The sequence below is a fragment of the Chanodichthys erythropterus genome, chromosome 20 (genome assembly GCF_024489055.1).
Source record: "Chanodichthys erythropterus isolate Z2021 chromosome 20, ASM2448905v1, whole genome shotgun sequence".
NCBI classification, from domain to species: Eukaryota; Metazoa; Chordata; class Actinopteri; order Cypriniformes; family Xenocyprididae; genus Chanodichthys; species Chanodichthys erythropterus.
Genome location: NC_090240.1, coordinates 33,144,279 through 33,160,576, shown reverse-complemented (window position 1 = coordinate 33,160,576; position 16,298 = coordinate 33,144,279). Strand labels below are relative to the sequence as shown.

At 35.5% G+C, this 16,298-nt stretch overlaps 1 protein-coding gene across 1 annotated transcript in view; it reads right to left on the bottom strand.

Moving 5' to 3' along the window:
- The window catches only part of camk1gb (calcium/calmodulin-dependent protein kinase IGb), a 37,788-nt gene extending 22,705 nt beyond the window's left edge, over positions 1 to 15,083 (bottom strand). Inside the window, exons 1-2 of the mRNA XM_067371224.1 lie at positions 14,951 to 15,083; positions 7,507 to 7,618 (exon numbers count right to left, since the gene is read on the bottom strand). Coding sequence (XP_067227325.1) covers positions 7,507 to 7,618; positions 14,951 to 15,011 — 173 coding nt within the window. The 5' untranslated portion in view covers positions 15,012 to 15,083. The remainder of the gene's footprint in view (positions 1 to 7,506; positions 7,619 to 14,950) is intronic.
- Between the last annotated feature and the right edge of the window lie 1,215 nt (positions 15,084 to 16,298).

Genomic DNA, 16,298 nt, shown 5'->3' with positions numbered 1-16,298 from the left:
ATGCTAAGGCTTTTTAGGTTGGGTAGAATCAGAGCTGTTGAAAACAAATGGCTCTGGGTAGAATATGCGATCTCTGACCCAGTTTATTTGCTTGCGTCCATGGCTGCAATGTTTTCTGCCAACAGCAACCCAGGGGTATCGCTATACTATTGGGTAAACTGGCAGTGGGCGGGATCACACAGACCAAAACAACAACAGACATTCCGACACGGAACGCACATTTCAAAATAGAATAACTGGCAGAATTGTTTTTCGAAGAAACAAGTTGGCTGTGTGAACTTAGAATGTTTCCTAAATGTCTGCAAAGCATCTTTAAAGTCACCATGAAATCAAAATGGACAGTTCTTATTTTTTTATGGAATATTGCAGTATTTCCAAGTTGAAGCTTCAAATAACAATTGTATTGATAACATTGTTACACCACTAGGTGGCGACAAGTGACTGTTAAAAATGTATTTGTCATTGAATCAGTCATTCAAGAGATTTGTTCAAAATGTCCGATTCATCCAATAATGAAACAAGTGAAGCATTTGAGTGAGTCATTGAATCATTCATTCAAACCGTCTTTTTAAAATAATGAATTCAGATTCATTAAACATTTTAAATGGACTGCAGTAATTCATATTTTGTCACAAATCAAGATTTTCAATTTATCCAGAATCATGTAGCTCTATTTCAATGTAAATCAAACTAAATGAACGAATAACATTTAACTACTACTACTACTACTACTACTACTACTATAGATATTTTTAAATGTATACTTTTTTTTTTTTTGCAGTGTAGGTATTTATTTTTGATATAGCACTGAATTCATAATGCTTAAATGATGCCTGTAACAAAAGAAGTGCTACATCACACATGGCTTCCAACAATCAATCTCGTCCTCCCACGCACATGAAACACGTCTCCCTGACACTGCCCTCATCCATCACATATTCCCACAACACCTTTTTCATGTATTGAATGCAAGAGCTCAGAAATGTGTGTTTACCTTCACCTATGGTCATGAGTGAATAATCCTTTAGAAAGTCCTGAATTCATTAAATACTGTGGATTTGAATGAAATGCATGAATTAATAAATAAATAAAAACTAAATACAGCTGAAGGTCAGTGCACAGAATGTGCCTAAAGGCAGAAAAAAAACTGCAATTGAAAAAAACATGATTTTTCATCATAGAATCTCTGGCTCAAGCCAATTTTAGATGTCATACTTCATCCTGACGGCTGTTAACTCCAGTAGAAGCCTGCTGAGGGATTGTGGGAGTTTAATTCGGGTTGTTTTTGTCAGAGGAAACCACTGTGCTCAACTCCCCACGGCCCAATATGCCCCACTGGTGCCAGTAACACCCACAGGCAAGGGCAGGTTGTGACAGAGCTCTCTAGATGCAGTAGTTTATGCTTGAAAGTATAGCTGGAACTAGATAATTCTCTCACTTTATGACCTGTATGGATTGTAAACTTGTAAAAAATATATATATATTTTTAATTCACACCTTGATTTTGAATTGAATATGGTCTCAAACCAGGTTATTACTATAACTGAAACTTATAATAATATTTTCCTTACTTTAAATAAAGCAACACCGTGAACTTATTTGATTTCATCTAATTGCCAAAGCAAACTTTCCCATTTTCATTTAGTTTAACTTGATGTACAAACAAAAAAGTGGAAAAAATATGTTAATAAAATGTAAAAACATAATAATAATAAAAAGATGCAATAAAAAAATTTAATTTCTAAAAAATTAATAGATTTATATGGAAGAGGATTAGGGCCAAGCAATAATAAAAAAATAAAACCATCTCAATATTAAAATTGTTAAATTACGAGAAAAAAGTCGTTAAATTTCAAGAAAAAAGTCTCAATAAAATGTTGAGAATAAACTCATTAAATTACAAGAAAAAACTCGTTACATTTCGAGAAAAAAGTCGAGATAAAATGTTGTGAATAAAGTCTTTAAATTACGAGAAAAAACTCGTTAAATTATGAGAACAAATTCGTAATTTAACGACTTTTTTCTCATAATTTAACGACTTTATTCTCAACATTTTATCACGACTTTTTTCTCGAAATTTAAAGATTTTTTTCTCAAAATTTAACAACTTTAATCTTGAGATGGTTTTATTTTTTTATTATTGCTTGGCCCTAATCCTCTTCCGTAGATTTAATAATGCTCAAATGTAGTGCCAATTAAGGCGAGACATTAAAGGCAAAAACATTGATTTTCATGCACATTTTGGGCTATTTGGCTTTTCATTGCATGTTGCACTAATCTAGGTATATCAATAATGATTATTTTTGGTAATCATCAGTAGATTACTTTGATGATTAATCTGTTTTTTTGTGTGTGTGGTAATAAAAACAGAGTGAACAACAGCCTTCAAAATAGATCAATTACAATACATATATTTTAAAAGCCGATTTCTTAAAAAAAATATGCCTTATTCTGCATGACCATATTCAAAATCCCTTAATCCTACCCAATACCTAAATTTAACAACTACCTTACTAACTATTAATAAGCAGTAATTAGGGGGTTATTGAGGCAAAAGTCATAGTTAATAGTGAAAATTGGACCCTGAAGTGTGACAACATTTTAATCCTTAAAGGTGCCATAGAATTGAAAATTGATTGGCATAGTCAAATAACAAGAGTTCAGTACATGGAAATGACATACAGTGAGTCTCAAACTCCATTGTTTCCTCCTTCTTATATAAATCTCATTTGTTTAAAAGACCTCAGAAGAACAGGCGAATCTCAACATAACGCTGACTGTTACGTAACAGTCAGGATCATTAATATGTACGCCCCCAATATTTGCATATGCCAGCTCATGTTCAAGGCTTACACAAGGGCAGCCAGTATTAATGTCTGGATGTGCACAGCTGAATCATCAGACTAGGTAAGCAAGCAAGAACAACAGTGAAAAATGGCAGATGGAGCGATAATAACTGACATGATCCATGATATCATGATATTTTTTTGTGATATTTGTAAATTATCTTTCTAAATGTTTCGTTAGCATCGTTTATTACTGGAGACAAGCATGGCCGCGGGAAGTGGGGGTGCTGGGGGTGCTGCAGCACCCCCTAGTGACGAGAGGGAGATTTAAAAAAGCGCTGCCGCACTTGTACATTTATTTTCCCCACAAGTGTGGGATCAGCTTTGACTAGCCAAGCAATTGTAAGTAGTACACTATAGTATTTTTGTAAGGTGGTGGGGATGGAGATGGAGAGTATTATTTCGTTTGTGTGTTCTTTGCGTAATGGTTGTGAATAATTGTTCAATAAACAAATTGCTTAAATATTCAGAGATTATTTCCTTGTGGTGTGCGTAAAAAGATTTGGGAGTTAATAGAGTTGCGTGTGACATAAACGTGCAGTGACTCAAGCCAGCTGACCAAATCAATTGCATTGTTTTAGCGTTATTGTGAATTTTGATTAATATTATATTTTGTTGTAATATTATTTGTTGTATCTAAATTAGTTGCATGTATGTATAGGCTATCTGAAATTGTAATGAAAGTAATTATTTCGTTTTCTTTCGATTATTAAACTATTATTTCTGATTCTGCTTCTGCTTCAGATTAATAGCGCATTGCGCATATCTGAGAACTGATGTCTGTGTGTTTCAGACCCTGGCTGGCTGTGCACTGAAGTGTATATGACAATAAAGTAGTAAATCTCAATGTATTTATTTTTAAAATGTATTTTAAATAGGCCTATAGGCTCATAGATTTTTTGTCAAAAAAAAAAAAAAAAAAAAAAAATTCACAGCACCCCCTGTTCAAAATTACTTCCCGCGGCCCTGGAGACAAGAGCCATCGCTATTTTCATTACATATTTTCAAACACTTGCAGTCTGTATAATTCATAAACACAACTTCATTCTTTATAAATCTCTCCAACAGTGTGTAATGTTAGCTTTAGCCACAGAGCACTATTAAACTCATTTAGAATCAAATGTAAACATCCAAATAAATATTATACTCACATGATCCGAAGCATGCATGCAGCATACATGATGAACATTTTGTAAAGATCCATTTGAGGGTTATATTAGCTGTGAGAACTTTGTTTATGCACTGTTTTATAGTCGAGAGCTCAGGGGCGGGGAGTGCGAGGATTTAAAGGGGCCGCAGCCTGAATCGCCGCATTTATAATGATGCCCCAAAAAAGGCAGTTAAAAAAATTTATTAAAAAAAATCTATGGGGTATTTTGAGCTGAAACTTCACAGACACATTCAGGGGACACCTTAGACTTATATTACATCTTGTGAAAAAAACATTCTAGGGCACCTTTAAAACTATTTTTTTTCCTGACTTTTGACAGTATTATGGAGTGATAAAACAAGATTTCCAAAATCCCCTTAGTAAAAACCTTTGACTCTAATAATAGGTAAACCAATCAAAACAAGAATTATGAACCTGGCTTTATCCATTGTTCAGATTTTTGATCTGTAAATGTATGCAAATTAGAGCATATTTAATTAGATAATTAGTGTAATGAAAAAAAAAAATCTATTAGATAATTTTTTTTACCCATTTTCTTGCTTAAAACAATGAAAATAATCGGGCATAATAATTTACTAAAAAAAAAATCATCATTAGCGTAATGTAATAGCACATTGCAGGCCATGCCCAGTAGATTATCACAAAGCTGTCTCTATCCCGTTAGCTGTTCCCTGGCGTCCGTGATCCTTGTTGTCGTCTGCCAAAGAGAACCTGTGCTTTACCCTTGAATCACCTACAGACGCAGGGCGACCTGAAACAGACTCCACTGAATAAAACTCACACCCTCAACAAGCAACATCAGCCAATCAGATGAAGACTTTTGGGTCACACTGTAGCTCATTATTTAGTTACAAACTTCCGTAAAACGTGGATGGAAACGAACGTCCCAAATAATGTTTCTGATCTCATAGCGTCTGTGTTCAGGGACAACAGCCTTGACGAAACATTATTCTGCTTAGTGATCGCTGTACAGTCAGCAAAGACAGTGTACATCTGCTCATGTCTGCAGAGCTCACGGTCTAGTCAGCAATGACGTCACAACGGGTTCAGGACAACAGGCCCGGATCATTGCTGTCTGGTTTACAGTCTGAGACCAATTAAGTAGCTCATATGGGATAATTGATATAAGCTTACAGATTTAAAGTTTATTCACAATCTAAATAATATTTTTTTTCCAAGATGAAATGTGTAGCATCATTTCTCCTAGAAAAGCAAGATTAATCGTTAAGATCACGATCTCGAATTAAACACCAACATGATCTCATTCCTAAATGACTACGATTCTTCTGTGTCGAATAAACCTTTGACAAAATCACATGATCTGATCCAGAGAGAGCAGTTGTCATGTTTAGATATGAAACTGCTTCACAAACAGTGTTTTCAACCACACAAAACCATTATTTCTGTGTTGCAAATATTCAAATTATCACAGAAGAGCTGGGATAAAAGTTTATAGTTCGGATATAAACACTGATGTCTACAGATGCCGTCAAAATAGAGCAAATCACCTTTTGGCGCTTCAAATAATGATTGTATCATTACATTGTTACACCAGTAGGTGGCGACAAGTGACTTAATTTATTTGTGATTAAACGATTCATTCAAGAGATTTGTTCAAAAACACTGATTCGTTCAGTAATGAAACAAGTATTTATAAGCGAGTAATTGAATCATTCATTCAAACCAATTTTTAAAATACTTAATTCGAATTATACACTTTTAAATAGACGGCAGCAATTAACATTTGCCAGAAGCTCTAGTAAATTACATGCTATTTTGTTTAGTTTCTGTTCAGAATCGCAATCTCTATTTGAAACTAACAACAAAAAAAAAATTGTTATTCTCAGTTTATCCAGAATTTCTCCCATCTGCTATTGGCTGGTCAAATAAAGAGTCCCGCCCCCAAATTCATGCAATTAGTTGAGTGAAATGATTAAACAAACAGAGCAAAGTTATTATCACCAATACTGGGTAACAACTTTACAATAAGGTTCAATTTGTCAACATTAGTTTACTACATTAGATAACATGAACTAACAATGACACATTTACTAAATATTATTAAAATCAAACATCGTATCTGCTAATAATGGACCTTAGCTAAAATGAACTAACAATGAACAGTTGTTAGTAAATGCATTCACCAACTTTAACTAATGGGACCTCATTGTAAAGTGTTACGCAGTAGTGTTTGCACTTTTTAAAGGATTCAAACTGAAAGGTTTACTTGGTTCTGCATATTAAACTGGGATCAAATAAAGTATTTAATACCAAAAAAAAAAAAATATATCACACATTTACTAAAAGGGATAGTTCACCCAAAAATGAAAATTCTGTCATCATTAACTCACCCTCAAGTAGTTTCAAACCTGTATGAAGGAAGATATTTGGAAGATCTCACTCCATTGAATACCATAGTATTTTATTTTCCTACTATGGTAGTCAATGGGGGGGTGAGATCTGCTTGGTTACAAACATTCTTCCAAATATCTTCCTTTGTTTACAGCAGAACAAAGAAATTCATACAGGTTTGGAACAACTTGCAGGTGAGTAAATGATGATAGAATTTTCTTTTTTGGGTGAACCATCCCTTTCAGTAAATTTTCTTTATCAATCAAAAGGCTTAAAATGTAAAGACGCCATTAAAGCTGAAGCTCCTGAGGCTTTTTTGAATGAACCAGTAATCTCACAAATGCCAAGCCTTGAATTACCAAGTGTCCCACATGGTAAAATTGGATAATCACTCTGGGTCAGTTTTTTACCGGACACTTTTGGTGAGGAAAAGCTTTCTGGAAAATGTCTCTACACTCTAAAAAAGGCTGGGTTAAAAACAACCCAAGTTGGGTTGAAAATGGACAAACCCAGCAGTTGGGTTAAATATTTGCCCAACCTGCTGGGTCGTTTTTACTTAACTCAACTATTGTTTAAAAATTACAGTATTGCTTACTTAAAATGAATCTAAAATGAAATTAAAATGTTCATTTATTAAACATATTAATAAATGTTAATTTTCAAGATATTTTGGGTTCATTTTAAGTAAGCCATATAGTCATTTTCAAACAATAGTTGGGTTAAATACAACTACCCAGCAGGTTGGGCAAACATTTAACCCAACAGTTGGGTTAAAACAACCCAATCGCTGGGTTTGTCCATTTTCAACCCAACTTGGGTTGTTTTTAACCCAACATTTTTTAGTGTAACACATTTAAAATACTCAGAAAAAAAAAAAAAAACGTTTTTTTAAATTTTTTAAATTAAATGTGCACTATAAACTACATTTTAGCACAGTATTTGTTTACACTTTTTTTTTTTTTAATCTACAAATTATTTTATTATCAGCTTGTATCAATAAAATATCACTATAAAACTATCATCTATAAAATATCACTATTTACCTCCAAAATAAAATCTCCTATTGACAAAACTGTGTTTATAAAACCATTCACAGCTTTTACAATGAATAATAAGAGGAACTAAATTTGTACTTACGTTCCGAGCACATCCATGAATTCAAACACATCCTGGATGTTATCCGTGCTCTTTTTCCAATCATAGTCGCCCTCCTTTCGCCCCATTTCTGTGTGAGCTTCTACAGGGATTTCTGGCGAAGACAAAAAAAAAAGAAACCTCTTCATAAAGTGACCAACAAAGACCTGTGATCTGTGACAATCTGTTCTGAAAAAAGTGAGCAATAAATCAAAGATTTTTGAATGTACCTTTATTTGCAGCTAAAACAATCCCTAATAGTCCAGGAGCCATGAGGCCTGATTCCTAATATAAATCCAATTAGAATTCCAAATCAAGATGAAACATCAAAAACGCCTTTGCATCCTTTAAGGTTCCAGATGCAAAGCAGAAACCAGCTCAAATCTCATGTTCACTATGATCTACTGACGGACTGTCGATGGCTTCAGTCCTGACTGATGTGTGTTCATCTAACAGTTTTAGTGTGTCACTGACCGGCGCTGAACTCTTGAAAACTCCACAGCTCCTCATTGGCTGTCCTACATAGCTTTAAGATGGTTGTCAGAAAATGCTAATCAGGTTTTGGCTGGTCAGTGTACAGACAGGTATATGTGGAGTTTAGTCAAGTTTTGTGAAATATCTATAAATACATCTGGCTCTGTTTTAACTGGAATATCTCTGGAGATGCATTCATGCAGACATGCAACTAGACCTTTCACCTGTGCAAACCCAACACAAAGGAGCCCACATGCCTCTAAAACGACTTTATCAAATACACCCAATCATTTCGAATCTAAGTGACTGGATGTATTTGATAAAGTCATCATCTTCAACAAAACACATCTGTACAACCCATCAACTGCACACAAAGAGAGCAGAAATTGCTCATTTTCACTATGTCTACTGTGTTTATTTCTGAGTTTTTTTCATAACAGGTGTTCAAATATACATCAATCCAATAGATTTGACTTCCAACATAAAAAGACTTCTCCGGGATTAGCAGTACAGGGTAAATTCTGGTAAGTCTCGCTCTCATTCCACTTATATAACGGGTTAAAGACTCTTGATCTTCTGAGTTGGCCTTAAAACAATTCACCCCCTGAGGTCACAAGGTCAGTTGCAATTTAAAGGTTCAATAGCCAAAAATATCACTTATTTTGCCACTAAGAGTCGTTAATAAGTCGTTCAGTACAATGAGGTGTAAAAATGGAATGGGGGTAATTTTTAGACTATTAGTAGACCACAATAGACAAATTAGATAACCTAAAGAGAAAAGGATTATCCAATTACGAGTCAAGAATGGACTGCAGGTCTCAAAAAAACACCATGGTTGCATGCAATCATTATCGTCAATGCCAGTGCCATAACAGACAATACCCTTGTAAAATGTTGATACTGACTGATTAATATTTACATATGTATATATTAGGGCTGTCGATTTAACTCATTAATTAGATTAATTAATTATGGTAAAAAATAACGCGTTAAAATTTTTAATGCATTTAACGCACTTGCCCTGCCCCAGACCTATGTAGTTCATCTGGCATTACAAAGAGTTGATTGATGACGAATATGATGCAGGGCAACATCTCACTGTGCGATGAAGCCTATAATGTCCAAAAATCCCTAAAATTAAAAATATGGGGGCAACAATGCCCCTATTTGAAGTTTTGGCTCATATTTAGATCATGTGAGCAATATCATACAAGACAAACGAGTTATCGTCCCATAGCCTATATAACGAGTGCAAATGCAATACTGATTTTATACAACGGTTCAGCAAATAAGTTAATATTTAGTTATTTTAGACACAATATTCTCTATTTTGTTCAATTTTTCCAATGAAAATTTAAAAACAAAGCAAAACTGAATTCAATGATTCAGGGGACCGTTCATAAAAACTTTTTTGAAATAATTCAAAAGCTCTCTAAATGCTCTCGTGGTACTTCACAACTTTAAATTTGATGTCATACATGCTGCTACACTGTCCAACAAGCCTGAAGAGAAACATTTACTTAACTCCTGAATGAATTTTGTTTGAATGAATCAAATTTATTAATGAACTATAATCATTAATAATTTCATACTTCCATATTGATAAAATCTAAATAAAATTAAAGGTATAGTTCACCCAGAAATGAAAATTCAGTCATCATTTACTCAACCTCATGTTCCAAAAGTTCCATGTGTAAAAATGTCTATGCTGAATCGAATTTCCCACTGAAGCTACTTTTTGCCACGTCTATTTGATGCTTTACACAATAATGTCTTCAAATGATCTTTTGGGGGTAATTTCTCAGCCAAAATGAATGTGCGATTAAATTGCAATTAATTATATTAATTAATCACCACATCATCTTATTAATTAGATTAAACATTTTAATTGCTTGACAGCCCTAATTAATAATTAAAAGTACAAACATTTAAATGAAGATAAAATATTAAATTCAATATAAATTTAATGAAAATGCATATTCATTAAAAAAAAAAAAAAAATACAATATTTAACAAATGTTCAAAATAAAACAATTTCTTTACTTTTCTCAAAAGGTTCAAAACCACTCCTAATCACAGTATACTCGCAATTAATGTTATTATATCAGATATTAAAATGCATCTTGCAATGCACAACAATGCAAAATAATCAATGCAAAGATGTTGCATTGCTAAAGCACATTCTGCACGTGTCTGGCTTTGTCTTTCCTCTGCAGCCCCTTTAATGTACAGGGGGTCTGTGTGGAATAACCACTCATATTTCGCAGCTGAGCTCACGAGACCATCATAAACATAAACATGCAGCTCAGCACGGATCATTAAATACATGCACGCGGCGCATGTCCCGTGCAAGATGTCCCATACATTGACTGGCGATCATTACTTATATTCAAAGTCTTAATCTAATCTGCACATGCACGAAACCAGCGTGCACCTTTAAACCACACGCATGTGATCCATTAATCATCTTTCACAATGTGCATTCTGATGCTGCATGCATACAGTAGGCAGAGGCGACCTTACCTTCAGGTCTGTAACTCCAGCACGATTTTTGTCTCTTGCAGAAACTATCAAGGCTCAAACAAGGACAGCAGTGACAAAGAATGAGATGCGAGGAGAGAGGATGCTGAGCAGATCTCAACGATATAGACATTTGCAACGCGTCCCAAATGCATGAGCATGCAAAAATCTTTCATATGCACCATCCTCAGTGTGCATTTAAGCATTTCAATTTTGCAAATCACTCATTAATCCAATTGCTTTCTTAAATCAATTGTTGCGCGCACTCGAGCAATACAACTGTCAGATAAAATAGTCTTTTGAAAGAAAAAAAAAACACTTTAAATTACAATGCCCATGTATTGCACACAAATATAATGGATAATTGCACATTAACATGAGCACTGTAATTGAAAGTGTGACCTGTTTTCGCAGCAGCCTCAGTCTCGTCTCTGTGAATGGGACAGAAATCGGCTTTACTCGGGTCAGCGTCCCGTCCAGTGACTTACCTAGAGACAAGTGCGCAAAAGATGCCCCGCTCTGACTCTCCTGCCAAAAGCCCGCTGCAGTCTGGACAGATTAAGCTCGTCGAGAGGAGCAGAAATAACCAACAGGTTGGAGATTACACGAGCTGTCAATGAAGGAGGAGCGGCCAGAGGCGGATTCTCAAGGTCTCTTGTAATGACTGTCTGCACGTGATGTCAGCATATTGCCTTGTCTAGGTGATCATCATCGGGCATATCAAGCTTTAACATTTTGTGGCAGCACATGTACACAAAATGCTTAATGTAAATAAAGACTAAAAATCTAACTTAAACTTAAAATCTACTTTACATGGACAAGGATGCCGGTAGCCGGTGCACTCATATTAATATGAAAGTGAGAAAGTGCAACGCGCGGAATGGCGAAATAAGTACCGCCTTCTAAATAAAAGAGCCAATCGCAAATGGAGCCTTTTCACGGACTGTAATGATGCGTTTTAATGGTAGGTCATCAGCATCATAAATTTTAAAGTTTTTTATATTTTCATTTTTTTTTTTTTTAAATGTACATTTATAATAACATTATACTTAGTATTGTATTACCTTTTCATCAAATTACATAAAAAAAAACTAGTTAATGCTGCTGCAGCAGCTATGGGAGTGACGTAATATTGACATCTTTCTCTCTTCTGACTGCCCTTATCAATCGATCTCTATTTTTTTTTGAAAGTTGTGAAAACACTGTTGTTGAGTTTTTCTTTTGCTATTTGGGAACACCAAAAATATATAATGTATTCTGTTAATTGACCCTTCGCTGGGAGTTTGATTGACAGGTGATCTAACCAATCATAACACCGAATCCACCATTTATCCTGACAAAGCAGCCAGTTTGTTGATTAACGTTGGTTGACTTGAACTCGAAAAAATGGCTGCGTCCGAAAACTGGAAAATGCTGCCTTCCGAGGACACATTTCAAGGTAGGAAGGCATCAAGGCACGTCCGAATCCAATGTTAGCTTCACTTCCTGTCTCATGAGATACCTTCCTCAGATCGATTTTTGAAGGAAGCATAGATGTATCCTAGCTGCCTTTGATATCCCACAATCCTGTGCTTTACATTCTGTGACAGTTGAGCTAGAAAAATAAAGATGGCATCCAAAAGTTGCGTTTGTTGCTCAGTTTGTGTGTAAATGTACGATTTTGACCAACATGTTTCAATTTTGATATCATTTCTATCGAGAAATTACTACTGTAGTAATTAAATATTTGTTTAGTTCTCACCAAAGCTTGCTCTATTTTGCTGTAGATCATTAAACTGTTACGCTGCCTCAGAAGTCTGTCCAAAATCAGTTTCGTGAGGTACCTTCACGCACAAACGCTGCCGTACAAGTCATTCTCTTATAAGACAGCGAGGCAGCAAGACAGCTACCTAGGTTTTCGGACGCAGCCAGCGTGAAACTGACGCTTTCCACGGTTGAAACAACATTCCTTCTTTTGTTCATTGATGTTTATTTGATGCTATAAATCAACTAGTAGGAAGAGGTGATCAGGTTCACAAGCTGTTTGAACTGAGGCGCCACAGCGATCTGTCACAACACGTTAAAGAGCAACAAAAGTGTATTTATTGTTTAAAGGGATAGTTCACCCAAAAATGAAAATTTGATGTTTATCTGCTTACCCCCAGCGCATCCAAGATGTAGGTGACTTTGTTTCTTCAGTAGAACACAAATGATGATTTTTAACTCCAACCGTTGCCGTCTGCCAGTATTATAATGCAGGTCAATGGGAACTCGATCAATAAGAGTAAAAAAAACATGCACAGACAAATCCAAATTAAACCCTGCAGCTCGTGACGACACATTGATGTCCTAAGACACGAAACGATCGGTTTGTGTGAGAAACTGAACAGTATTTATATCATTTTTTACCTCTAATACACCACTATGTCCAACAGCATTCAGCACTCGCTTAGTGAGGTCTGATCGCGCTCTGACAGCGGCAGTGATGTCTCGCACTCATTGAAGTATAAGCGCAAGACATCACTGCCGTTGTCAGAGCGCAATCAGACCTCACTAAGCGAATATTAGAGGTAAAAAATGATATAAATACTGTTCGGTTTATCACACAAACCGATCGTTTTGTGTCTTAGGACATCAGTGTGTCGTCACGAGCCGCAGGGTTTAATTTGGATTTGTCTAAGCAAGTTTTATTTACAGTAGAAGTTCCCATGGACACGCATTATACGACTGACAGACTGCAACGGTTGGAGTTAAAAATCAGAAACAAAGTCACCTACATCTTGGATGCCCTGGGGGTAAGCAGATAAACATAAAATTTTCATTTTTGAGTGAACTATCCCTTTAAACTTCTTTAAAAATGACCAAATTTGACATTGAGACTTCATATAATTTTTCATCATGTTCAAAAGTAACCTGCTCTGTCTTGTCTGTCGGCGCATTGTCAATCGTAAGCTTGATGAATGGCTTTGGAGAATCTGATGTTTAAAAGAGATAGGAGCTGTATTTGCATGACTGAAATAGCTGCCGGAGAGACTTGCCTTAAAGGGACTTTGCCATTAAAACATGGTGGAGTTAGCAATAAAACAGTATCTGATAATAAACCAAATAGATTTTTTGTATTTTCTGAAAATGTGAGTGGTGTTTGCATGTGCAAAAACTCCTACACCACAATGCCATGGCATTGCTATGGTTGCTAAGGTATTCAGCACATTGCCAAGTGGATGCTTAAATGGCACAAGTCTGGTTTCTAAATATGGCTCAGGACTATGAAATTTGTTCACATCCACATGAAATTCAGTCCACTTAAAAAATGTGCACTGCAGCATGATTATTCTCAATAAGTGCACCTATTTCTTATTGTAGGTTCAATCAAGGTTAAATGTCTTGTTTTACCATAACCACTCAACATCTATTTAGACAAACACATTCATAAGGCATTTCACAGATGTGTGAGTGATAGCAATCGTAAGGTGACTTAACCCTAATGCATGTGAATGCCACAAAAAACATGTCCAGGTCACATTTCACAGCAGAATTAAAAGAAAAAGGACTATTAAAATGAGTTTAGTTTTTTTCATTGTGGCATCAATTTTAAGATGATAAAGTTCAAAGTCTCACATTCTCAGCTTTGCAATTAATATTTTTTGTAATTCTTTGGTAAAGAAAATGTGCATAATTTCACAAAAACACAATTCTTGTCATTTAGGTGTGAAATATAGCTTGATACTCTTGACAAGTGAGATTCACCCGGTCATCATTAAACAGATATTTGTAAAGACAGTGTATATCACTTCTGCACAGCAACAATTACCAGGAGGAAGAGTATGAGGCAGAGTTTATGTACGTGTCTCAGTATCATAAGAGTGCGTTTATGTGATTACTGAAGGCTTTTTGAATCACACATTTTATTAAGCCACTGAAAAGACATTACTAAAACAAAACTTTAGTTCTTTTAGTTTTGTTTTGCAACATACGGTGAGCTCAAGGGTGAGATTACTGCATGCGACCTGTTGGGCCAGTCAGGATAATCTCATAAAACGCAGTGTGACACTTCCTCCTTTAATAGGCTTGAGTAAATCTCAAACGGAAATTTTAGTTCTCTTATTACTGGACATGTAACAACATTAAAGACCACTGTCTACAATACAAATATTAATATTTACTATAAGCTATCATTATCATTAATAAAATAGTAAAATTGTCTAAAAATTTTATATTTTGAATTTTGATTTAATACTGATTTTTTTTTTTAATTCTACAATTTTAAATATTCCAAAATTGAATTGTAAAAATGTTTAAGCAAATTCATATTTATCCACAATTATTTGTGTACAAAACTATTCATTTGCTGAACAGAATTTCAAGCATTTAAGCAAAAGCCTTTAAATCAAAATGTATTTAAAACCATGTGAAATAAATTCAGTCAAATGCATCCAAACTTCTTTCTGCCACAGAAGAGAAGTCAGAGGCTTACCTTTGTGATGTTGTTTTTTGTTGACCAGAGCTTTGTGTTTCTTGATGAAATATGATGGCATCGCTGGCAAAACTGTCCAGTGGCAAACGCTACGCTCTCAGGAACGCCACTAAAAGTCTGACTTATTTGTAAGATGTTGTCATATGTATCCTAGGAGGAATGATGTACCTGGGAAGAGACAGTTCTCTCATTAAAACACTCTGTGTACAGTGTTGCCATGGTGGGAAAAGGAAACATGGGAGATAACCGGACATGAAGATCTCTAGATAGTTCTATTTCAGGGAGGGTGATTTGCGTATATGGGAATACGAATGTGGAGACGAGGAACCGGTTTCCACCCAAGATGATTCATAGAGGATGCGATTCACTTCCAGCAAATATCTCACACTCAGTTCAGAGTAAAATAACTGATAATACAAACAGCATTTGCTCTAGATATTTAATATAACATACACAAACATCTGCAATAAAGTCATTTCACAGAATGACTAACCATACACATGTTTTTCTGCCAAAATTGTGTTTTGAAAAGTGTTACTACCCTCCTTTTCTGGTTTCTGTGTGAATTATATCAATGCTACATGCTTTATATTAAAGGGACTATACAGTATCTCACAAAACCCTCACATTTCAGCAACCATTTTAGCATATCTTCTCAAGGGACAATACTATAGAAATTAAACTTGGATATATTTTAGTCAATGTGATGCTTGTATAGCAGTACAGATTTTCTGTCCTCTGAAAATAACTTAACATACGGCCATTATTGTCAAAATAGCTGGCAATAAAAGTGAGTACACCCTCAGTGATAACAGTTGTATGTCGTTTAACCATGCAAAGCCACATTCAAGTCCTATTCATCATGTTCATGTTTTTGTCTGCTTGACAGGACCATACAAATGTGTGGATCTTGTATTAGAGCAGTTAAAATTTGGTGCTTTGAGTACAATTCTCTGACACTGATCACTGGAAGTTCAACATGGCACCTCATGGCAAAGAACCCTCTGAGGATTTGAAAGATGGCCTAGGCTATAAGACGATCGGTAACACCCTGAAACTGAGTTACAGTACAGTGGCCAGGGTCATAGAGAGAGGTTTTCCAAGACGGGATTCACTCGGAACAGGCCAAGGAAGATGAATCAAAGAAATTGAGACCTTGTGCTGCGCGCCAGGTGCAGAAGCTGGCTTCAAAAAGAGGTTGCAGAAGTGGAAGGTCCGCTTGTCAGTGCCCAGACCATACATCGGTTTGCATGGCTGTCATCCCAGAAGGAAGCCTCTTCTGAAGCTGGCTCACAAGAAAGCCTGCAAACAGTTTGCTGAAGACAACCTGTCCGAGAGCATGAATTAC